At 48.8% G+C, this 23,745-nt stretch overlaps 2 protein-coding genes across 4 annotated transcripts; both read right to left on the minus strand.

Annotated features, from left to right (window-relative positions):
• Window positions 1-1,182: 1,182 nt before the first annotated feature.
• On the minus strand, window positions 1,183-14,940 carry SYCE1L (synaptonemal complex central element protein 1-like). Its single transcript, XM_011990101.1, has 11 exons — window positions 14,831-14,940; window positions 7,657-7,716; window positions 5,915-5,974; window positions 5,645-5,719; window positions 5,033-5,080; window positions 4,706-4,760; window positions 2,898-2,961; window positions 1,960-2,029; window positions 1,790-1,877; window positions 1,513-1,585; window positions 1,183-1,328 (listed from the first exon to the last, which is right to left on the minus strand). The coding sequence occupies exons 1-11, from the start codon at window positions 14,889-14,891 to the stop codon at window positions 1,254-1,256; spliced, it is 729 nt and encodes a 242-aa protein (XP_011845491.1). The 5' UTR covers window positions 14,892-14,940; the 3' UTR covers window positions 1,183-1,253.
• Window positions 14,696-23,343, minus strand: MON1B (MON1 secretory trafficking family member B). 3 transcript variants are annotated; one of them, XM_011990098.1, is made up of 6 exons: window positions 23,001-23,343; window positions 22,626-22,783; window positions 20,527-20,853; window positions 19,144-19,963; window positions 18,630-18,777; window positions 14,696-16,224 (listed from the first exon to the last, which is right to left on the minus strand). In XM_011990098.1, exons 2-6 carry the CDS (start codon window positions 22,771-22,773, stop codon window positions 16,024-16,026), a joined length of 1,644 nt encoding a protein of 547 aa, XP_011845488.1. In that variant the 5' UTR covers window positions 22,774-22,783; window positions 23,001-23,343; the 3' UTR covers window positions 14,696-16,023. The 3 variants fall into 3 exon arrangements, with proteins under 3 accessions (XP_011845488.1, XP_011845489.1, XP_011845490.1); XM_011990099.1 differs by lacking the exon at window positions 20,527-20,853; XM_011990100.1 differs by lacking the exons at window positions 20,527-20,853; window positions 22,626-22,783.
• Window positions 23,344-23,745: the final 402 nt, after the last annotated feature.

Below are 23,745 nucleotides of genomic sequence, written 5' to 3' on the forward strand. Positions count from 1 at the left end.
ATTAATGATAGATACCATTTATTGAGCATTTACTGTATAAAAATCTCTGTTCTGAGAGATATACACACCTTGGTGTTCCTCATCTGTAGCCTGAGAATAATAATAATAAATCATATGAACCACTTACTGATCACTTAATGGACAGAAGCCCTGATGTAAGTGAGTCACAAGTCTCAGTTCCCATTCTCTAGGGACTGGGAATAGTGAATCATCACAACAGTATGTGAGAGTTGACATTCACTGAATACTGTGTACCAGGTCCTCTTCTACACACATTAGATAATGCCCAACTTGACTGGTCCCTGGCAACTCTCCAGTGTCGTCTCCCACCCCACTCTACCTCATTCCACTCCACCACGCAGGCCTCCTCCAGACGGCTCCTCAAACACAGCGAAGTGCAGCCTCACCTCCAGGCCTTGGCATGAGGTATGTCTTCTGCCAGGCGCACCTTTCCCCAAACACCCACAGGGCTCACTCCCTCCTTTGCTACCTCACTTCTCCGCTCAGATACCACTTTCTAGGTAAGGCTTCGCTAACCGCGCTGTTTAAAATCCAGGGCTTACAACAGTGCCTGGTACCCAGCAGGCAATCGGCAAATGCCTGCTTAGTCACTACATGCTCGGTCAATGGCAGCAGCCTGGTGCCGGGTGCCTTTGGAATTGAGTCCCCAAGGCTGGCCTCCGGAGTGGCGGACACATTTAACAGATCTGAGGTGGCCTAGGGGATGTGACCCCAGACGAGGACCAGCAGGGCAAAGGCCCGGAAGGGACACGTGTTTGGAGTGTTTGAGAAGGGTGGAGAGGCAGCCTTGGCTAGAATCCAATGTGTGAGAGGAGCTCAGATGGGCGGACACGTCCCAGAGCTAGCGCGAGTCTGCGGGTCTTGCAGAGACTCTGGGTTTCCTGAGACCACTGGAGACACACAGACCCCGAGGACCAGAATGGGTTAACACGTGCCCTCCAGCCCCTGTTGACAACATAGATTTGGGAACTCGAGATGAGGCTGTGGGGCGGGGGGTCCTGACACCCACTTTACTCTCTCTGAGCTCAGGAGTATTTACCCAGCCTCTGGCGCCTGGGGCTTGACTGGAGGGCGGAGTCAGGCAGAGGCCCCGCCTCGAGACCCCAGGACGCCCCTCCCCTCTCCACCGTGAAGCACAGACTCCGGGGAGAACGCAGGCACGGTCGGAAATTATCGCCTTTATTTCTTGGCCGGTCTCGAGGGAGGGCGGGGACCGGGCGGATCCTGCTGGCCTAGGGGTCGTCAGGGGCAGCCACCGGCGGCTCCGGATCCGCCTCGTCGCGGGCGCGGGGGAGCTCAGGTCCGGCCTGCCGGGGGCAGGGTGAGGCTGCAGACCAGGTTCCCGCGCTCCTCGCGTCCGCCCGCGTCTGCCCTAGGCCTCCACCGAGGCTTCCTCTACCTCCGGGGCCGCCCTGCTCCGCACAGACCCCACTCTCAGGGGCCACTCCCAGGATCCCTGCCCGCCCCGCCTCCCTTCCCCGGGCTCCCTACCTCTCCCTCGCCGGCCCCGACCTCGGGGGCGCTCGGGACCTGCTCCCCGAATATCTCCAGCTCCGCCTTCAGCCTGCGGAGAAGGGGACGAGCAGAGAGGAGGAAGAGAGGGAGAGTCTAGGGAACAAGGAGGAAGCCACGGAGACGCGGAGACCCGACGACGCCGAGGGAGGCACAGGCGGGGGAAGGGGCAGTGGGGGGCGGAGCGGGGGACCTGGGCCGGTTCCCCTCCGCCCTGTCCCTGCCCTCCTCGCCCACACCTCCCTTTCCCTCTCACCCGTCATTCACCGCCCTGGCGCCCTCGACCTCAGGCGGCGAGCTCAGCCGCCGCTCCACGTCCCGCAGCTTGGCGCGCACCAGCCTCCCTGCGGGTGGGCGGGCGTCAGGGGCAGGGCCAAGGCCCGGCCACATGCCCCTCCCCCGGCCCACCTGGCGCGGGAGGCTCACTCTCCGAGAGCAGCTGCTCCTTGCTCCTCTCCAGGGCACGGATCTCCCGGGCCAGTCGCTGCTCCAGCATCTGCCAGGACAAAAAGGAGGCCTGCCCGTCTGGATGTCCTCTTGGCTACACGGCCCGCCCCTCCCCTTTTGTGCTTCTCGGGAAGTCTTCACCTACATTAGGTCATTCATTCATTCAACTATTTATTAACTCAATGTGCAGTTTCTGCTGTAGCTGGAGACCCACCCACCTCCCCCCAAACGCTCTGCATGTCTCCAGGCACCTCTCAAACTTGAACTCTTCCCACTCTCCTCATCCTCCACTCCCCAGTCTGCGGCTCCTCAAAGGTTTCAGGCACCGTCCAGTCCCAGGGCCTTCCTTCTGTACCCAGATACCTGCACCGCTTCTTCCCTCATTTCCTTAACCTCTGTGTTGAGATGTCTCTCGCTTAGAGGCCTTCCCACTGACGTTCCACGATCTAGCCACTAACTTTCTTGGTGCCTCCACTGTCCCCAACCAGCTTGAGACAGCCTCTTTGATCTGCTAAAGACTTGGCCTCTTTGATCTGCTACCCTCTCTCACTGCTTCAAATGCAGCCCAGTGCAGCCATTGACATTAGCTGAATGAAGGAATGACCTGACCATGGCTTTCTCTGGGCTGCCATTTGCCACTGCAAGGTGAACATACTCTGGGTGAGCAGGGGGAAAGCAGATCACAATGGTACGCACCCGTCTGGGCAGGTGATGCTGGGTGTGGCAGTAAGGCATGGTGAGACTTAAGTTGATTTTAGATAAAAGATGAGGGACTGAATAGGTGGACAAGAGGAAGCAAGGAATCAAGGATTATCCCCCGGCATTGGGCCTGGGCAGGGGTGGACTCTGGGCCAGTCAGTGGGACACTAAAGCCAAGGGAGGAGTGGCTTTGGTTGCAGGCAATGATAATGGCTCACGTGGAATTCCCAGAGGTCCTTGTGCTGGCCCGTCAGATCCTCCGGCTGTCCTTTGACATCCAACCTGGAGGCCAACACCCAGGAATGAGAGAACACATGCTAGGCCTGACCCCTGATGGGGGCTCCTCATGTGCGGGCCTTCAGATCCTGCCCATGCTCCCTCTGCTGGGAGCCACTTCATGGGTTTTATCCTCTAAGCTTTGGTTCCTGCAGCACCTCTTCCAACAAACTCTCCCTGATGCAAGCCCTGCTCCCACTTTCTACACTGTGGTCTGCCAGGCCCCAGGCTTGGGAGTTACCCCAGATTCCTCTGTTTGGGACTCTGAAACCTGAGTGTTATGGACAAAAATTTGTTCCATGTACTGTTGCAACGTGTGCTTCCTGGGAAGGGAAAGACAACCCTGAGTGGTATTCTCTGAATGACCCACCATTCACTCCAGCAGGAGTGGGAGTTGGGATGTCTGTTCACGGCATTCACCTTTCTCATTTCCCCTGTTGAACGAGAACCTTCATGGGCCTCTGTTGAGAACATCACCTTGTCCATCCTGTCCCCCATGGAATGAACTCTGCCTTCCCAAGAAGGCTTTGTGAGGTGTGTGGTAATCTGGCACCATAGATTCTGTAACATCCTGGCTTGAAGCCTGATCTGTTACTTCACTGTGACCCTGGGCAAGTTACTTAACCTCTCTGGGTCTCAGTTTCCTCATATGTAAAATGGTGGTGTGGAGGGTGACATTAGCCTTTAACTCCTATAATTGTCATTATGAGGATTAGGTACATAAATGGGCATAAATGCTCATCAGACAGTGTGAGTAGTGTGGTTAAGTATACACACATTAGCTAACATCAGGTTTCCCCATGCAATTAAAATCATGGTGCACCAGGATGTGAGACCTCTGGTAACAGGAATGTGCTAAGTAAAGGTTCAGAGGATGCTGGGCATGGTAGCTGATGCCTGAAATTCTAGCACTTTGGGAGGCTGAGGCGGGCAGGATCACCTGAGGTCAAGAGTTCGAGACCAGCCTGACCAACGTGGAGAAACCCCATCTCTACTAAAAATACAAAATTAGCCAGACGTGGTTATATGCCTATAATTCCGGCTACTTGGGAGGATGAAGAGATGGATGGATATACGGTTGGAGAGACAGTTGATTGGATGTGTGAGCTGCTGGCTGGAGAAACGATAGCTGATTAGAGAAATGATAAGTAGAGGAATAGTGGCTGGATAGAGAAAGAAAGGATTGCTAGAAGAAAGGATAGATGTCTGGATGGACGGTTGGCTAAGTGAATATATGACGGGGAAGGACAGAGAGAGGATGAATGCATGATTGGATGGATGGAAGATTGTTAGGTGGAAGGTTGGAGATAAAATAGCCATCTGGCTGGATGACATGCTTGGATAGTTGGATAGATGGATGAATGGATGCATGAGTGAGTAGGTGAATGGCTAGATAGGTAAGTAGATGAATGGGTGGGCAAATGGATGACTGGGGCTTAAAATAAGCAGACAAATAAGCAAGTGAATGGATATCAAAGGATCTGGATAGCCAACAGCAAAAGACTGAGGCTAACACCAATGGATGGAATATATTTGATAAAGAAATTAGTAATGAATAATTAAATGAGTAAATTGATCTTAACATGACCATTTAATATCAGAGATAACCAAGGAAGTCTTTTGTCTGACTGCTCTATTTATAGAAAGGTAAAATGAGGCTTCCATGTCCAAGATTGATTTCCATAGCTCTTGCTCCCTCCTTTTTCAGCTGGGGAATGAGGTGGAGAAGAGCTGAGGCAGGGCCACTTACCTCCGAGCCTCACTTTCCTTCTCTTGGCAGTGCATCTGGAGGATCCTGAGTGCCTCTGTGGGGAAGGAACCAAGGGAACCCTTTGGGAGCTCTTGGGGAGTCAGGGTTGGCCAGAGGTAATGGGCCCCACATCATGTCAGGCATTGGAGGGCACCGTGAGGACTTGGGTGTTTACTCCAAGTAAGGTAGTGATCCACGGAGAGATCTGTGCAGACAGGGAAGCACCCTGACTTAGGTTTCGGTGGGATTCCTCTTGCTTCTCTGAGGAGTATGGACTTTCGTGGGATGGAAGAGTAGAATAAGGAAGACACAGCAACTGGTAAATACCTTGCTTTTTGCTCAAGACCTCCTCTAGGTGCACTTTCTCTCCATTCACTGGAAAACACAATGACACTTTCAGCCTCCAGGCACCCCATCGCCATCCCCATTGCAACTTCATATAAGGGGAAAGCCACACAGAAGGTGTAGTACAGCCCTAGGAGAGCTGAGAGCTGACGTATCTTCTTGCCACCCTTGCAACCATCTCCCACAAGGACCATCCTGATCCAGCTTCTCCCCCTCTATGCCCACATTCCTTGTAAATGTTGAAGGACTGAAGACCCTGAAGAATGTACAAGGTTTACACTGAGGAGAGAGATGGCTATAAAGAAATACACGCACAATGTCAGGTGGATATAAAGGCTCCTAAGAAACAAATCAACCAGGGGCGTGAGAATGACCAAGAGAGGGCGGGATTCTATTCTGAGATGAGACCATCAAGATAGGCCTGTCAGGGTGAAATTTGGGCTGAGAGCTGAAAGATGACATGAGACAGTGAGAGGCAATACAGATGATGTGAGCTAAGAGCACTGTAGGCCGGGGAACAGCCTGTGCAAAGGCCCTGAGGTATGCACAGGAGCATCCGCAGTGTTGATGGGTCCCTCTTTTGGCCCCACTTACAGGAGTCTAATTCCCTATGCAGGGCCTCCCAGAGAGTGCGGATCTCTCTCAGTTCCTCACTGGATTTCTTCTTTGCTGGGCCAAGAAGGGAAGAAGACACTGTGTGAGTGTAGTCTCTAGCCTTGCTGTTTTCTCGCAAATATGACATTGCATATTCATCTTCAAATAACCCTACAGGGGCCTAGATTTTATAGGTAAGGAGGTGGATTAATTATAAATCCAGGCTCTTCCTGCTGGCCCCAGCTGGCCAGGCTAGGTCCCCAAGTTTACCTTGCTGAAGCTCGTTAATCCGGTTAATCAGGTCCTCTATCTGTGGCTCCAGACTTCCCTCTGAAGAAAGAAAGGAAGAAAGACTGAGCCAGAGAAGACTGGTGTCTGGCTGTCCAAGGCAGACGGAGAAGCACTGTGTCTGCTGCTATCAATTAACAGGCATATATTGAGCACCTGCTGTGTGCTGAGCTCTGCCAGAGCCCCTTGAAGGGCTTGCATTCTGGGCTGGGGAGATGGACATTGAGCAAAGATAAATAAATCAATTCAGGTGGCAGTAGCTGCTGTGAAGAGAAATAAAGTGAGGCAAAGCATTGAAGAGCAAAAGGGTAAAAGGCATGTCTGGAGATATGGAAAGGGCCCAGATGAGGAGAGGGAAGCAGGTCTTGCAGTTCTGTGGGGGTAGAGTGTGGAGGGGGGACCCATTCCAGGCAGAGTGCAACAAGGCAGAGGGAACAAGTGCAAATTCCCCATAGTGTGGCAGGAGCCGGTGAGGCACGTGTCGAAAGTAACAGTGAGGGGCTGGTGTGGCTCAGGTCTCGTGAGTAAGTGGAGAGTAGCAGAAGGTGAGGTGGGGGAAGTGGGAAGTGGTATCACTCAGGGCCTCTTGGGCCATCGTGGAAGCCTTTAGATGTAACTCTGAGTGTGGTGTGAGCCAATGGAGACGTCCCATCTGCCCCGCCCTATCAAAAGCCAGACAGGAAGGGTTGTCAGTCTGCACTCTGGTACTGGCCTCATCTGAGAAATGGGGAAACTCTGCTTTTACACGGCTGGTGGCAGCTTGCAAGTTTCCCAGTGACAGGGTGATCACTGTCCCTTTAGAGAGTCAGCTCTAACTTCTCATAGTCCCTGTTTCAGTGCTCTGTATGCAGGAGACTTCCTTCTCATGCCTCTTTGGGGCATCAAGGTTGGCAACAAAGAACGGGGGCAAAAAGCTGCCCAACCCTTGCCAGGTCTCACTGCCGACCCCTCAGACACTCTGGGGTTAATAAACTCAGATCCTGGATTTTCCAAGGTCACTGACTCCAGCTTCTGTGATTTCCAGGAGAGTGGGTGCTCTCCACGGTGCTGATTATGACTGACAGAAATCTCTGGGGGTCTTTGTTTTACTGGAAATGATCAGTTTGGGTCACTGCATTTCTGGCCCTGCAATTTCTCTCCCTAATTTTACCTAGGCAGCAGTCCCAGTGCACTTCTTCTGCAGGCAGCCACAGAGTGGGAGAAGGGGAGGCTGCTGCTTTTGTTTGGAATAGACTGACGTGATACTATTTTAAGATGAGAATGGACTGGGGGTCTAACCTCTGGCCAGCACTGCCTCAGCTCTGATGTAGATACTGGGTGCACACTGGCTCCCAGATCTCCTGCAAAAAGCAAAGCAAGGTGCAAAACCAACTGCATTGCCATTTGTATGTAAAAGGGAGGACAAAAAAAAAACATATCCATGAATGCATTTTTTAAAAACCTCTGGAAAGATACTTAAGAATTGAAAAACAATAGCTGCTTGCCCGTGAGTCAGGGAAATGGATGTCCGGTGTGTGGGGGGAGGGAGGAGGGATGGCAGGGGAACTGGTTTTTCCTTTCCTTTAAACTTCTTGAATTTTGAACTGTGAGGCTGTAATCTTGGTTCAAAGAATTAAATTGTATAAGAGGGAGAAAGTGCAATGGGATAATTTCCTGAGGTTGTGAGTTGAGGTGGCTGAATTTGAAACCCCAGGCTGAGGCTCAGAAACAAAGAGACACATGACCTTTCTGCAGCTTTATCACCATTGCCAGCAAGTCTTCAGTCTTCAAAGACTTGGCTTCCCCTGTAGAAACGAAAATCAAAATTACAGGACATAGCGAGAGTGAGAGGGGACAGAGAAGGGAAGTAGGAAGTCCCAGCGGGGTCTGCAGACACCCCTGGGCTGGGGCTAAGGATGGGATGAGAGACAGATTTCCATCCGAAGCAGGGCCCCCGTCTCTTGCCCCTGAGGTTTATGGTGTGTGCTAGATAAATCAGGACCCCTAAGGGTCACCTTCTCCCTGAGGCGTTAAAAGACACCACCACAAACATCCCCTTAATGAAACTCAGGGGTGAAAGAAGGGAATGCATGTTTGCTGATGCTGCTGTTCAAGATCATTATGAAGTTCTAACCAGAGCAGTAGGGCAGGAAGATTTCATATGAATTTCTTTGAAATAATTATAGCTCATAATTTATACATTCTTAATGAACTTATAGATCTAGGTAATAGTTACTAATGGCTACTAACATCAAAAAAAGACAACTGGATATTATGAGCCTCTCTCTTTTTCTTTCTTTACCCTGCAGCTCCAGTTCAATGGATTTTTATTTTTATTTTTAATATAGAGAGTTTATTTCAGCTAAGTTGAGGACTGCAGCTCAGAGTGCACTTACAAGCTGCCTTGGGGAGTGCTCCCTATGAGCCTCTAGATGGAAGAACATAACACAGCTGATGAAGGATTTTTGCCCTAAAAACCCCCACCAAAACCAAAAAAGCCTGATGGAATCCCATCAGGTTTCCACATCTAAATACGAATTCAGAGGAAGTACAAAGGGCAGGAAAACACATTAAATGACACCACTGGGGATGTGCTCAATATCATGTGGACTGTGGGAAACTCCACAGGAAAACCTGTTTCTTCAACAAATAAGTTGCAAAGAAGAAAATGAGGGAGAGGGAAAAATCCTACAGGTTAAAAAAGACTTGAGGCATATATCAATCCATTAAATGAACAGACCTTATTTGAACCCTGATTCACCACACTTTTCACCATACATACTTCTATGTATATTTTAACATGAGCCTGTGTTACTTCTAAAATTCAAACAAGAAAAATCACAGGAAAATGTTAACGTTAAAAAAAAATCCTTAAGTCTTGAAATCAATGGTAAAGGTCAAATCTCAGTGACCTACACCTCTCTAAGGAAAATTGAACAGAGAAGATGAAAGGCAGCTCGCAAACATGATAGTCAAAAAGTTAATGAAGAAACGCTTACCCACAATAGTATACAGTGAAAATTCCCTCTCCCTCAGTTCTCTAATTCTCCTCAGAGGCCACTAGCATTACAAGCTATGTGTAGGTACTTGGAGATAATTCAATGTATACACAAACATACCTCCCACATTTTCATTTTGCTTTTCATTTTGTTGTTGTTGTTTTTGAGATGGAGTCTGGCTCTGTTGCCCAGGCTGGAGTGCAGTGGCACGATCTCAGCTCACTGCAACCTCTGCCTCCCAAGTTCAAGTGATTCTCCTGCCTCAGCCTCCCGAGTAGCTGGGACTAAAGGTGCATGCCACCACGCCTGGCTAATTTTTTGTATTTTAGTAGAGACGGGGTTTTACTGTTTTGCCCAGGCTGGTCTCGAACTCCTGAGCTCAGGCAACCCACCCGCCTCGGCCTCCTAAAGTGCTAGGATTACAGGCGTGAGCCACCACGGCCAACTACATCCCACGTTTTCTTTTCTTTTTTTTTTTTGTTTTTGTTTTTGTTTTGTTTTTTGAGACAGAGTCTTGCTCTGTCGCCCAGGCTGGAGTGCAGTGGGGTGATCTCAGCTTACTGCAAGCTCCGCCTCCCTGGTTCACACCATTCTCCTGCCTCAGCCTCCAGAGTAGCTGGGACTACAGGTGCCCGCCACCACACCAGGCTAATTTTTTGGGGTTTTTTTTGTATTTTTAGTAGAGACGCGGTTTCACCATGTTAGCCGGGATGGTCTTGATCTCCTGACCTCGTGATCCGCACGCCTCAGCCTCCCAAAGTGCTGGGATTACAGATGTTTACAGACATGAGCCACTGCGCCTGGCCCACATCCCACATTTTCTACGTAAGTGGTAGCATGTTGTACATGATGCACCCCATCTTGTATTTATCATTTGACAATGTACACCAGTGATCTTTCTATTCTTTTTAGTGGCTGCATGGCATTCCACTGTGTGGATATACCATAATTTCAAAACAATATCCTATTGATGGATATTTAAGCTGTTTACCTTATTTTGCTGTTACAAAGAATGCCACAATGATCATCTGCATTTGTGTTGTCAAGCTGCCATAACAAAGTACCACAAACTGGGTCTTCCCTCTGTGTCTGTGTCTTCACCTGCCACTCTCATATCTTTATGTGTCTATATTTCCCTCTACTTATAAGGACACCAGCCATTGAATATGGCCCTCCCTAATCCAGTGTGACCTCCTCTTCACTAATTATATCTGCAAAGACCCTACTTCCAAATAAGTCACATTTCTGAATTTCTGGTGGATATGAATTTTGAAGGGACACAATTTAACCTAGTACACCATCCTTGTACATTATTCTTTGTGCTTGCATTAGAGTGTATCTACTGGGTACACATAGAGTACTACTTAGATGCTACTTGGTGGATCAAAGGTATGTATATTATGGAATTTGGCTGATAGGAAATTGCCTTTCACCTGTCTCAGGCCCAAAAATCATACTCTTACCAGGCAAGTATGTTTTTAATCTTCTTCATTTTTGTTTTGTTTTGTTTTGTTTTGTTTTTTGCTAACCGGCAAAAACTGTTTCATTTCAAACTTTCTGATAAATAAATACCAAAACTTCATTCATTTCCTCTTGATCAGAAATTCCACTCCTCGGAATGCCTCTTAAGGACATAATTAAGGATGGTGGGCGAGATGTTGTTTCACTGTTTATAATTTTAAACTCAGAAGTAACGGCTGGGCGCGGTGGTTCACGCCTGTAATCCCAGCACTTTGGGAGGCCAAGGCAGGTGGATCACCTGAGGTCAGGAGTTTGAGACCAGCCTGGCCAGTGTGGCAAAACCTCAACTCTACTAAAAATACAAAAATTAGCCGGACATGTTGGTGTGTGCCTGTAACCCCAACTACTCAGGAGGCTGAGGCAGGAGAATTGCTTGAACCCAGAGGACAGAGGTTGCAGTGAGCCGAGATGGCACCATTGCACTTCAGCCTGGGCAACAAGAACAAAACTCTGTCTCAAAAAAAAAAAAAAAAAAAAAAAAAAAGGAAATAACTTGAAGATACCTTAGGGGATTAATTACAGCATGTTTGTAGGATGAAATTCTTTGCAGCCATTAAAATCCATGTTGTAAATCAGGGTTTTTTAACCTGAGCTTATTAGATATTTTTTGAAGTATTTGGTGGTATGTTCACCTTCTTTATGTCTTTTTGTTTGGCCTGAAATCCTTTATAAATTAGTATGTATTATTTTAATGTGCATTTTCATGTTTAAATTACATAATAAACACATGTAGAATAACTTACATAATAAACAAATGTGGAAGAACAAAATTAAAAAGAAAAGTCTCCCCTCACCAGCAGCCCCTTCTCCAAGTCACTCCCCTTCCCAGAAGTAACCACTGCCAGCAGTTTGGTGACAACATTTGGTCTTTTAGTAAAATACATTTCATGTATTGCTCTAAATTTTACTTTCTGACTCAATTCTAAGAAAATTCAAACAAAGAAATATGTGACGTTAAAAATGAAATTTCCTCTTTTCTCCTTAATGCTAAATCTCACTGCTTCCCCTGATACAATCACTTGGAACAAGTTGGCATCCTGAGATTTTTTTTAATTTCAAAAATATTCTTAATATTTTGGAAATAAGACAAAGAAGTAAAGCTACTTTAATAACAAGGGAAGGTGTTTGTGATTGTTTTATTTTTAGTACCTTATTATGAGAACTTTCAAATGCACATGAGAGTAGAGAAGATACTATGATTAACTCTCATATGCTCATTGTCCAGATCTGACAATTATTAATATTCACCCTATTTATTTCACCTATGCTTCTCCTGTGTTGAATTATTTTTAAGCAATGCCCAGGCTTCTTGACATTTTATTCCCAGATACTTCATCAGGAGTCTGAGCTACTTAAGGACATTATCTTAGATGACCCCAATCCTATAATCACAACTGACCAGATTAATACTCATCAGGTAACATCTCCCAATACCCAGGCTATGCATTAATTTCCTGATTGTCTCCACATCTTTTTTATGGCTGGCATTTGCAACCATTTCTGCAAAAGCTCCATCTGTGTTTTTCCTCTCTCTGCTTTCTAGTGCTAGTCATGAAATGAGGCCAAGAGTGGGTAACAAGTAAATCTTTTAAATAATCCAACTAACACTTTGACACACACACACACAAAGTCCATTACAAAAGAAAACGGCCAGCACAGTAAGAGCACCCTTGTAAACATTTTATTTTGAAATAATTTCAGATGTACACAAAAGTTGTAAAAATAGGCCACAGTGCCCCCATTTTGCCCTTATACCAGATTCCCCATTTGTGAGTGATTTTGAATAATAAGTTGCAGACAACTTGACTCATTACTCCTTACTATTCCAGTGTCTATTTCCTATATACAAAGGGAATCTACCAGGTAACCACAGTACAACAATCAAAACCTGGATGTTAATACTGATCCAATATGAATATAGGATCCTCAGTTGCCATTCAAAATTTTCCCTCTTCTCCCTTATATTTTAAAATTATATATGACTACTTACATTTTTCTAAAAGAAAAATAGAACAATAAATCACAAAAATGCCTCTACCTCTGCACTACTCCCAAAATCCAAATCCCTTGTCCAGAGTTATCACTCAGGCCTTTACCATTCAGACACTTTTTCTGTGTAACATACACAGGGCTATACCTTCCTCCATTTTTGTTTCAATCCCAACTGGCTTATCTCTAATAAAAATAGGGTCTATTTTGGAGCTCCTTGTGTGTCAATAATAATCCTATCAACTTAAAATTTAATTTTTGTACATTTAAATTAGAATTTTTCTTTTTCTGCCTCTTAAAAAAAAAATCCACCACAGAGACATTCCACAGCATGCACACATAAACCTAGACTTAGCCATTTATGTGACTGTTCCTTGTGTTGTGCCTGCATCAACACTCCAATGACCATTCCTGGTCCATACACTTATGTACTCTCCTATGATTACATAGCATGGGGACTGCAGCAGTGGAAGAGCATTTTAGATGCTAAAAATACTCTGCCAAACTGCCTCTAGCAAAGCCTTTACTTTGAGTCAGCTCTCTTCCCTGAGGTAGGAAAAGGCCTGTTTCTCTACAAGGTCATCAATACCAGATACTATTCTTCCCTTTATAAAGCCAATTTGATGGGCTAGAAATGGCAACTTGATACGTCTTTCAATTTTTCCTTTGCTAGTGAAGTCAGTCATAACTTTAATTTTGAGGAATTTGAAAGGTTGATACTAAAATAGTTTTTAAAAATTGTAGTGGCAGCTGTATTACACAGTTAATACATGAGATCTATTTGCATCTGTCTTACTTCCTTCTGTCCTTTGTTGAATGCTGGCACTTAGTATGTGGCTCTAATCTAAAACACCTCTCTGTGTGGAAGTTATTTCATTAGTCACACATTAAAAAATTACTGAACACCTACTTTACACCAAGCAGGCATTGTTTTAGGTGCAGGGGAGTGAGAGGTAAACAGTCTCTGTTCTCATGGAGCTCACATCCTAGGTCAGGTAATTAACAATAATCATTACTTTGATGTCTATATGGGTAGGTCTGGCAGGATGCAGTCTGGTGTGTTCATTCATACAGTGGTTTAAAGAGTGTGCAGAAAGGGGTGTTAGAGATAGATAAAAGTGGGACAGAAAGGTGACAACAGTTGAAGCATAGTGATGGGTACATGGGCTTTGTTTATGCTATTTTCTCTACGTTGGTACACTTTGAATACTTCCGTAACAACACAAAAAATACTAGTGGCATACAAATGCATTACTGCCTTGGGAATTTTTTTTCCTTTTTTTTTTTTTCTCTGTTGTCTGCGCTGGAGTACAGTGGCACAATGTCAGCTCACTGTAACCTCCACCTCCTGGGTTCAAGCAATTCTCCTGCCTCAGCCTCCCAAGTAGCTGGGGCTACAGGCACCTGCCAACCACACCGGGCCAATTTTTGTTTTTAGTAGAGACGAGGTTTCACCATGTTGGCCAAGCTGGTCTCGAACTCCTGACCTCAGGTAACCCACTCACCTCGGCCTTCCAAAGTGCTGGGATTACAGGAGTGAGCCACCAAGCCGGGCCAAGGAAGATTTTTCTCTTCTTTTTTTCTGAGACTGAGTCTCGCTCTATCACACAGGCTGGAGTGCAGTGACGCCATCTCGGCTCACTGCAACCTCCGCCTCCCAGGTTCAAGAGATTCTCCTGCCTCAACTTCCTGAGTAGCTGGGATTACAGGTCCACGCGACCACATTCGGCTAATTTACATATATATATATAGTTTTTAGTAGACAGGGTTTCACCATATTGGTCAGGCTGGTCTCGAACTCCTGACCTCGTCATCTGCCCGCCTCTGCCTCCCAAAGTGCTGAGATTACAGGTGTGAGCCTCCGTGCCCTGTCTGAGATTTTTTTTCTTTTGGATGGAATACAATTTCCAATAGCGTCTAGGCCGACACCCCTCCACCCTCCTTTGCCTGTCATTCAAGTCGATACCCTGGAGAAAAGAGGCTGTGGGGGAGGCCATGTTCGATTAAGAGGTTTAAGAGTCCATCAAAGTGTGGTAGGTGTTAGGTGTGAAATGGCGACATTGGGAATTACTGTTAATAAGGGGGGGCTGCAGCAAGGTGATTTTTATGAGAACATCCCCACCGCCCCACTTCTGTTTGAAGACTTGCGTACTGAACTATGTGTTGTTTACTTTCAACAACGTATTCACTAGAGTTGACAAAAGTTGATCTCGATGGTAAGAATATGCCTGTTAATTTATCTCCACTCTGCTGAACGGTTAAAAAATTGTTTTTCTTCAATAATAAAAGGCTTAACATTTTATTTAAAAAATATTGGAATATCATTATTTCATTATTGTAATGGGATGAATCCTCCCTCCTTTCTGCCCTGGTTGGAGAGAAAGGAGTGCAGCCCACTTGCCCTCACTACCTTCAGCCTCCTCAGCGGCTTCTGGCGCCTCCACATTCAGAGGTTTCAGCTTCCCCGCCATTTTCCAACGCGAGGCCTGCGCGCGAGCCTTGCTTGATGACTGGTTGAAAAAGAAACCACGTGAGGGCGAAAGGCTTTTCACCACGCATGCGTGCAGTCCGCGGTTACGCCATCGGTTGACGCAGCAGTCAGCTCTGGGCAAGCGCGGAACACACTGCGCCCCGATTGCATGCTACAACCTTGAGGCTGTAACTCTACAAACAAGGGCAGAGCTAGGGTAACGGCCAGTTGGGGAGTGAGGGTAGTGTGCACACATACAAAACCCTAGGAAGGTCTCTCCTGCTTTAGGCTGCTTGTCTTGTGCAGGTTGTCAAAGTCTGGGACAGACGTGCATGTGCTGTGTGGTGGTGCACAATAGTTCGAGTCTGTTTTCGTTTACAAATCTTAATCAGAGTTTACGAGAGAGGGTTACTTATCTCTGTTTCACAGATGAGTAAAATGAGGCTTAGAAGCTAACTGCATCTTCTATGTAAAAATGCTGGATTTCAGCCACTGTGTGCAGTCAGGTGCTTTGTGTCCTGGGTTCCACAGGTGGACACTAGAGGCCACCTTCTCATTAATGTTAGCAGCAGCCGGCATTGAGGGGGTCATTTCTGGCAGGGTAAAGATGAAGAAAACTACAAGAAGGGCAAAGGAATATCCTTGTGGGTCTTACTTTTAGGACTTTTATGTAGTTTTTTTCTTTAATACCCTCAGGCCAGTTCCAAGCATAGCGTGGCCCTGAAGTGCCAATTCCAGCACCCCTGTGGGCCACCCTAGAGACCTTGGCCAGATCTGGACACTCACGGCTGAGATTCAACTGAGGAGGCAGACCCCTGAAGCAAGTTTGGAGGGGACAGTCCCTCACAGAGGCTAGAGCATCATTCAAGTGGAGGAGATGAGACAGAGGGAAGGGAGAGGGAGGCCTAAGGATTTCCCCAGAGGGGGAGGTGCATGACCAGGTGAGGAAAGCAGCCTGCTCGCCTGGCTGTTGCCACCATCTCTTTCATAGATGGGCCTTCAGATCTTGCCCCATTGCCTAGGGAGACAATGACTAGCCACGGACACACCCCCACCCACATTTCCAGGGTGGACAGAAGGTAAAAAACAAAGGTGGTTGCTCCCAGCACTGCCTGGTCTGGGAGCTCCATCTATCAGAGCCCAGTGAACAAGCCATTGTGGGCAGCTTGGTCCGTAGAGGGGGCTGGTGGTGTGGAGTACTTGGGTGGGTAGCGAATGAAGAGCCGGTCCTCCTCTTTCTTCACCCAGCGCAGGAGTTTGGTCACTACCAAGATTGCACCTGCCTTGGTCACCAGAGGGCTGAGGCAGGTATAGAGCTCGAATTTGGAGGTCACCTGGGGGTTTGGGAGGAGACAGAGTCAGATGGGCCAGAGCTGGCTATGGACAACCCTGTCTACCCCAATGCAGCTGTATGTCTGCCTCCTGCAACCTGGAACCTGTACCTGGCAGCACCTCCTACCGGGTGCTGCCTAGATACTGGGCTAAGGTAGGTAAGCTGATATTGTGCAACTAATGAGCCAAGGGTCAGCGGGACCTAGTGGCTTCAACTGGGTGATGCTGGTTGTGTTTGTGGGTACTCTCTAGACCTGTCTGCTCATCTGGGGACTGGGGAACACAGTAACAATGTTTAATATTCTGTCAGTAACCTATTGTGTACAAGGTCCTGCTCTAAGCTCATACAACTATGTTTTCCTCATCAACAGCCAGGAATTAATATAAAGAGGAACTCAAGTTATGCCTCATACTAAATGGAGAGGCCTGATCCCACAAGGTCACTAGTGCCTTTCCTGTGCCACCTCCAAGAGCTCTCCCCTTCACTCCCTCTGCTCCGGCCATTCTGCACTTTCCTTGCTATTCCTCAAACATAGCCAGGCTCAGTCCCACCTCACAGCATATCAGTCCTTTCCCTCTGCCAGGTGTACTCTTCCTCCTAATATCCATGTAGCTCAGTACCTCCTTACTGCACTCAGATGCCATCTGCTCAGGGAGGCCACTCTGATCACTTGGTTTAAAATTCTGGTCCTAACATATCTTGTTTTTTTTGTTTGTTTGTTTTTTGTTTTTGACACAGAGTCTCACTATTGCCCAGGCTGGAGTGCAGTGGCATGGTCTCAGCTCACTGCAACCTCCGCCTGCCAGGTTCAAGCGATTCTCCTGCCTCAGCCTCACGAGTAGCTGGGATTACAAGCGCATGCCACCAAGCTCGGCTAATTTTTTGTATTTTTAGTAGAGATGGGGTTTCACCCTGTTAGCCAGGCTGGTCTCAGACTCCTAACCTTGTGACCCGCAGCCCCCTCTCCACCCCTATTTGGCCTGCCAAAGTGCTGGGATTATAGGCGTGAGCCACTGCACCCGGCCCATATCTTGGGTTTTAAATTCCAATCTCTACTAAAAGGTACAAAGGCTCCATGGAGAAATGGCTGAGTTGAGGACTGGAATAGAGAAAGTCAAGTAAGATGTGCTCACGTAGTGAAGGGGACGTGTCAGAGACACAGGGATCAGCCTGGCTGAATCAGGGTACCCACTGGCTAAATCAGAGGCAATTTGAACACCAAAATAAATGCTAGAGAAAGATTTTAACTCACTGAATTAAAGAAAAATCCATGAGATAATATTGATAGAAAATTAAAAATTCAATAAATAGAAGAAAAAGTTATTCCTTTTTTTTTTTTTTTTGAAGTGCAGTGGCACGATGTCGGCTCACTGCAACCTCCGCCTCCCAGGTTCAAGTGATTCTCCTGCCTCAGCCTCATGAATAGCTGAGATTACAGGCACACACCACCACACCCAGCTAACTTTTGTATTTTTAGTAGAAACGGGGTTTCACCGTGTTGGCCAGGCTGGTCTCGAACTCCTGACCTCAAGTGATCTGCCCGCCTCAGCCTCCCAAAGTGCTGGGATTACAGGCGTGAGCCATCGCATCCGGCCCCATGTTATTCTTTATAGTAAAATCCCAACCAATGAATGTAGAAAGAATGATGGAGTTAGGAAAACCACTGTCTGGCCAGGTGTGGTTTTCACCACACCCTTTAAAACTCTTCATGAATATAAATATAAAAACTCTTTATATTGTTTTTGCGACTTCTTTAAAATGAAAGTTAAAAAAATTTAAAAACAAAATCCTTAGCCTAGGACAATGCCTGATCCACAGCAGTCATGCAATAAATTAATAAATATGCATTACATGGCAGGGCCTGGGGGAAGGTGCCATTTCTGATGAGGTCCCCTTCTCTGGCCTACCTCAGTAGTTGACCTTCAGCAAACCCCTAGGAAGTGAGGGCTGGAGCCCAGAGGAGACCCAAGGGAAGGGTACCCCAGGTGGAGGGCACAGCAAGGGACCAAGCCTACAGTGTCTGAGGACTGCTGGGGACTCATGGAGTCATAATGAGCTGGTGATGAATGGGGTACCTCCAGACACATGGACTGGGCTACTAGGGAATTGGCAGGCACAGCAATGGTGGTTAACGGAGCCTCTGGAAAGTCAAAGACACTGTCCTGGTTGCTAATCGGGGAAAAGCACACAGAAGGCTGAGGCTAATGTCGGATTAGAGTCACGGTCATTAGTTGTCAGGGGCTTCAAAGATGTGTGTGTAAAGGCAGGGACAGTGTCGCAGGCAAGGCACAGCCCAGCCAGAGGCCTGCTGTGTTTGGTGGAGGCACTATGGCTGGAGGGGATACAATATAGAGAAAGGAGGCTTGAAGTGGGGAATCAATTCACTCAGAGCCCTGCCCAACTTACCCAGGCCAGCAGTGTCTCCTTCTCAGCCACGTGGTAAATGAGGCGCAGGGGTCGGGAGGTGTTGTGGAGACGAGCATGCAGGCGGTGGTACAGGTCCGACAGCCGCTGTCGCTCCTCCTCTCTGCTGTAGGGGGCCTCTAGCTCAGGGCTGCCATGATGGAGGGAAAGGTTAGTCCAGGGCCTTCTTGGCTGGCCCATTTCCTCCCTCAGTCTAGAGATTTCAATTAAGTTAGGGAGCTGAGCCTCTCCCATGAGACTTGAGGATTCTCAGGGGTTGGAGGCTGACCTTCCCTCATCAAACTAGGGGATTCCCTGAGTACTGGGGCCCTGCTCTCCACCAGAGGAGGGGGATTCCTTTAGGTCCATGACTGATGCTCCATCATCAGAGACTTGTTCTGTTCCCTCTTTCTTAAGCATGGCCGGTTATCTCTCCTGAGTCACATCCCTGAGATGCTGAACTTCCTGGTTTGACAGGCCTTCCCACCCAGCCAGTTGCCTTAGGGTCAGGGCCTACCTGGTAAACTGGGGCAGTTGGCGGTGGTGGTCAGGGATGTCCAGTGGCTTATACAGGAAGTGCCGGAGGCCCGGCGCCCCCACAGCCTGCACGCTGTAGGCAGGAGCACTGGCTGATGAGGCATTAGAGAAGCCGGCAGCCTCCCCAAGAACACGCATGGCACCAAGGGCATGCATCCCGTCTTCGACCAGGCGCCGGCAGGCGGCCATGGCATGGAAGGCTTCACGTTGGGTGCCAAGCAGCAGCAGGCAAACAGGCATAGCATCCAGGCGGGCCACGTAGGCGTAGAAAAAACCATCAGGGTTGAAGCGGGGCAGGCACACTGGTGCCCAAGCCTCACCCGCCGCAAAGGCTGGTGCACCCACCCAGTCGAGCAGCAATTGCAGGTCAGCTGGGTCCAGCCGGCACTCGGCCAGCACATTCCGCTCCTGGGCTGCTGTTATCAGTCGACCGCCTACTGCCAGCACTGACAGCGCCAGGCCAGGCGCTGTGCAACGTCGGAGGAGCGCACCCAGTGCGTCTCGCAGCGGGCGGGCAAGGGGCACACAGCGCACGGCACCCAGGAGCAGGGCTCCTGGGTCCTGCTCCACACTGTCCAGAAGTCGGTCCAGTGTGCGCTCCGAGCCAGCCAGCAGGCGGCGGAGGTCATAGTTCTGCTTGTGTGCGAAGATGCGGGCGACACTTGCACGTGTCAGCGTGCTCACGATCTGTGCGTGCACAGCTAGCAGCTCCCCCCGCAGTTGGGCTGCTGACTGAGAAGTCCGTGACATGGCCACGAGCAACAGTGGGCCCTGTTGTAGGAACACCAGCTTGTGGTCCTCTGTGGAAGGGAGGGGTAAGAAGAGGGGGTAGAGCTGGATCAGGAATGACCAGAGGGAGACAGTGGGGCTCTTCCGCTCTCTCCTACCATACACACACCGGGCCCCAGTCCACACGATCACTCTGTGGGCACCTAGACTGGGGTAAGGACAAGCTGGAGGAATCTGGACATTTGCAGAGACATGATGGGATGGCCAAAGGAACAGGTAGGTTAGATACACAGCACGGAGCAGGGGCAGGTGGGAAGAGATGGTACAAGGGCTGACACAGAGCCAGAAAGACACAGCTTAGCCACACAGCCCTCACAGTCATGCTCTCAGGCAACACAGAAGTATCCAGCTAGTCACTCAGATCCCAGCAAGTCAATCATTCAGAAACCAGCAGGCCAGACAGAGATGAACCCCCACCTCCCACCACTGACAGTTAGAGCCCTGGCTGACCATCCACACACATGGATCCAACCCTGGCTGGCTGGATAGTGCCTGAGGCAGGCAGACGGACCTACCCATGCCAGCCATATTCCCGGTCACTGTCCCCCATTCTGCCTCCCACCTGTTTGCTCACCAGCGTAGATGGCGCGGATGGTATCTCCTGCACTCTGCACAAAGGACACCAGGGCGGTCATTACACCCATGGTAGCCGACAGCGCCTCCACACTACCGTACCGCGAGTAGATGGGCTTGCCAGCCTCACTCAGCACAAACACATGCTTCCGCTGGCTGCGCCACTCCTCATCACTGGGGTCCCCGCCCTGGCCTCCAGAGCTACTCTCAGGGCTACGCGTGGGACTATTCTCAGGGGCTGCAGGACTCCAGAGCCGAGAGGTACTTGACGGGGCCTCTGACTGGGGCGGTGGTGATGGGCTGGGTGGCTGGTCCTTGTCCTTGGATCCTGAAAGGGAGTCCCTGGTGGGTCATCTGCATGTGAACCCCTAACCCCACATCCCCAAGGACCCACCAAATATCTACTAGCCCCTCCAGGAGCCCTGCATGCTGACACAGACCTCCAAGTGTCTCCTATGCCCCTCAATGACAAATGACTGCCCTGGGACCCCGCAATGATCTTCCTAAAACCCTAATAAACCAACACATTCTCATTGTCATTCCACTGGACCTGCTGTGTTCCTACAGACCAATTACTTCCTTTTCAATAACTGTCATTCCCAAGTCTTCAAAGCACCCCATTGACTGTGGATGATGATTATTCGTCTCCAATAATCCCCCATTAACTCCTCCGACCTCTGTTTTTTCACCTGATATCTGCTCACCCAATGGCCACCCTTAACATATATTAATATCTTAAGTATCTGAATGCCCCTTCCCCCACCACTACCCTATCAGTGATACCCACTGATAGGTGATGACCCCTACTAACTCTCCTGGTTGCCCATTTATATTCTTGGTAATATCCAGTATTTCTCCCAGTGACTGTCATTAATATCCACTAACACCTAGATCTTTAGGACTCCCCTAATCCATTATTCACTCCCACTGTGGTTCACAAACACCCCAATGACCCCACTTTAACAATCATTAACACCTGGTTTTTCAGTGATCCTCCATGACTGCCCTGATCCACAATTTATTCTACTCCATGTCCACTCCTCCAGCCCCCAACAATGACCATCATTAACCTCCACTAACACCCAGCACTTCAGAGACCTTCACTCACCCCCCTCACCACCTTCAATCTCATTGATATCCACTCCCCTCCGTACAGTAACCATTATAATATCCACTAACACACAAGACTTTAATGACTTCCACTGCCCCTCCCCATGACCATCATTAACATTCACGAAAACCCACAACTTCAATGGCCTCTACTGACACATCCATTTATTCCCATTTATCCCCCAACGACAGTCATTATTATCCATGTGCAGCTATGTCTCAATAATTTTCCCATGAAATCCCAATAATTGCATATTCTCTCATTGACATTCCCATGACTGACACTCCCATGTCCCCAAATATCATTACTCCCTCCTAATAACTGCTCTTACCTGCTCTTAATTCCCAAGTCCTCAACCTCCCCACACACATTTCTTCTCACATCACTGATCCTTCCCAATGATTCCATTTGCATCCACTAGTTCCAAAGTGATCAATGGTACAGACTTCTTAGCGACTTCCATTAAATCCCAAATGAACAACTTTACACATCCACTAATATTTGGTTCCTTAAAGACTTCCCAACAGCCTACCAATGACTTCAATGATGTAAATACTCTGAGTGCCCATGGAACTTCACTGATTCCCCTTCCCACTTCTACTATTTAATAAATAACACCCTACTCCTCAAAAACACTAACTTCTAAACAGTACTCCTTGGAGTCTATTGACTTTCTTCTGCGCATTCTTTGACCTAAACACTCTAAATCCTCAGTGACCCTCTTTGGTTCTAACAGCCCCCTTTTTGATTCTTCAATGACCTAAACTCACACCAAACCCCCAGTGAACACCCGTTGACATCCAATGACTTCCTCAGTGAAGTAAACTACACCATGTGTCCACAATGACCTCCTCCTGACCCAGCTATGGTTTAAGCCACTTCTCTTGAGTCCCAAACGACTCCCTACTCATCACCCACTGACCCTCCCCCCGTCCAACAATGACAACCCCTAACGATCCATTTTAAGACCCCACTAAGTGGAGTCATACCTGTTTCCTCCAGGCCCTCGCCTTCGGGATCCAGTGGGACCGCGTGAACCCCTCCACCTTCTCTAGTTTCCTCACTGGGGAACTGCGTGTCCTCCAAGTCCTCCGCGCCCCCGGGGGCCGGGGCAGCAGTGTCTCCTCCGGCCTCCATCTGCACATCCCTGAAGGGGAGGGGAATCGAGGGTGACGGGCGGTGAAAGAAACTTCTGAAAAGCCTTTATAGAGTCAGGACCCTTTGGACACACTCCTACTGCTCGTTTCCCCACGGATTTCAATAGGACGAGACATTCAAAAACATGCCCAAATACGTGCCCCCTCCAACACTTTCCGAAAAGAGGAGACTCTAATGGGCCTCAGGAAATAGAGATATACAAACACCTGTTTTAACCCCGAATCTCAACTGGCCGGATACCATTACTTCCCCGTAGCGGCGGTGGCATCACACTTCCGGGTGCGGCCGGGGAGGTGCCACACTTCCGGGTGCGACGCCCCCAGAAGACGCTTCCGGTTGCGGAGCTTTATTGGCTCCCCGCGGCGTCCCTCTCCCGTCGCCTACAGGTGTCCCCTCATAATTGAGATGGTGCGGGCTACTTCCGGATCTACGTCAGGTCTGTTCGGGAGCTGAATGAGACCTCTCTGCCCTCCCTTCAACGCATCTGGCTACGGCTGCTAATCCGGGAGAGCTAGGCCCACTTCGCTTACCGGTGGTTGTTGGCGTGAGGGGGGCGCGGCTCGCTCTAGCCAATCCCGGAGTACAGAGGGCGAGACCCCCTTCTTTCTGGGCCAATCGAGATAAGCCGCCTCATTTCCCCGCTGTCTACTCCCCCCGCCAAACCCTAACCAATACTGTACGTTCTGTTGCGTTTGCACCCGCCCATCCATTGATTGACGTTTCCCTCGACCCAATCGAAGGCTCGAGCCTATTCCTCGTTTCACAAGAGGACTTTTGCAGCCTAAGTCCGCATGGATACCTGTGCCGGACCCACAAACCGGCTCTCCCAGAACTAAGGCAACTCCACTTTCTCTTATCCCTTAACCCTGCCAAGAAAGTCAAGGGAGGGGAGAGACGCGAATGCTTGACGGGCAGTCGCCGCTTCCAATCAGCGTGCTGCGCCAAGTCTGG

This window comes from Mandrillus leucophaeus, unplaced genomic scaffold (assembly GCF_000951045.1).
Source record: "Mandrillus leucophaeus isolate KB7577 unplaced genomic scaffold, Mleu.le_1.0 Scaffold37, whole genome shotgun sequence".
Lineage (NCBI taxonomy): Eukaryota > Metazoa > Chordata > Mammalia > Primates > Cercopithecidae > Mandrillus > Mandrillus leucophaeus.

Excerpts from the sequence above, each read along its gene's own strand:
- SYCE1L (XM_011990101.1), bottom strand. The coding sequence starts at position 14,891 with ATGGCGGGGAAGCTGAAACCTCTGAATGTGGAGGCGCCAGAAGCCGCT. Across the intron at positions 4,761-5,032 it reads GGTCTTGAGCAAAAAGCAAG|AGGCACTCAGGATCCTCCAG; the intron begins GTATTTACCAGT and ends CCTTCCCCACAG. Across the intron at positions 1,586-1,789 it reads GCCAGGGCGGTGAATGACGG|GCTGAAGGCGGAGCTGGAGA; the intron begins GTGAGAGGGAAA and ends CCTTCTCCGCAG.
- MON1B (XM_011990098.1), bottom strand. The coding sequence starts at position 22,773 with ATGGAGGCCGGAGGAGACACTGCTGCCCCGGCCCCCGGGGGCGCGGAG. Across the intron at positions 20,854-22,625 it reads CGAGGGCCTGGAGGAAACAG|GATCCAAGGACAAGGACCAG; the intron begins GTATGACTCCAC and ends ACTCCCTTTCAG. Across the intron at positions 16,225-18,629 it reads AGGAGACACTGCTGGCCTGG|GTGACCTCCAAATTCGAGCT; the intron begins GTAAGTTGGGCA and ends CCAAACCCCCAG.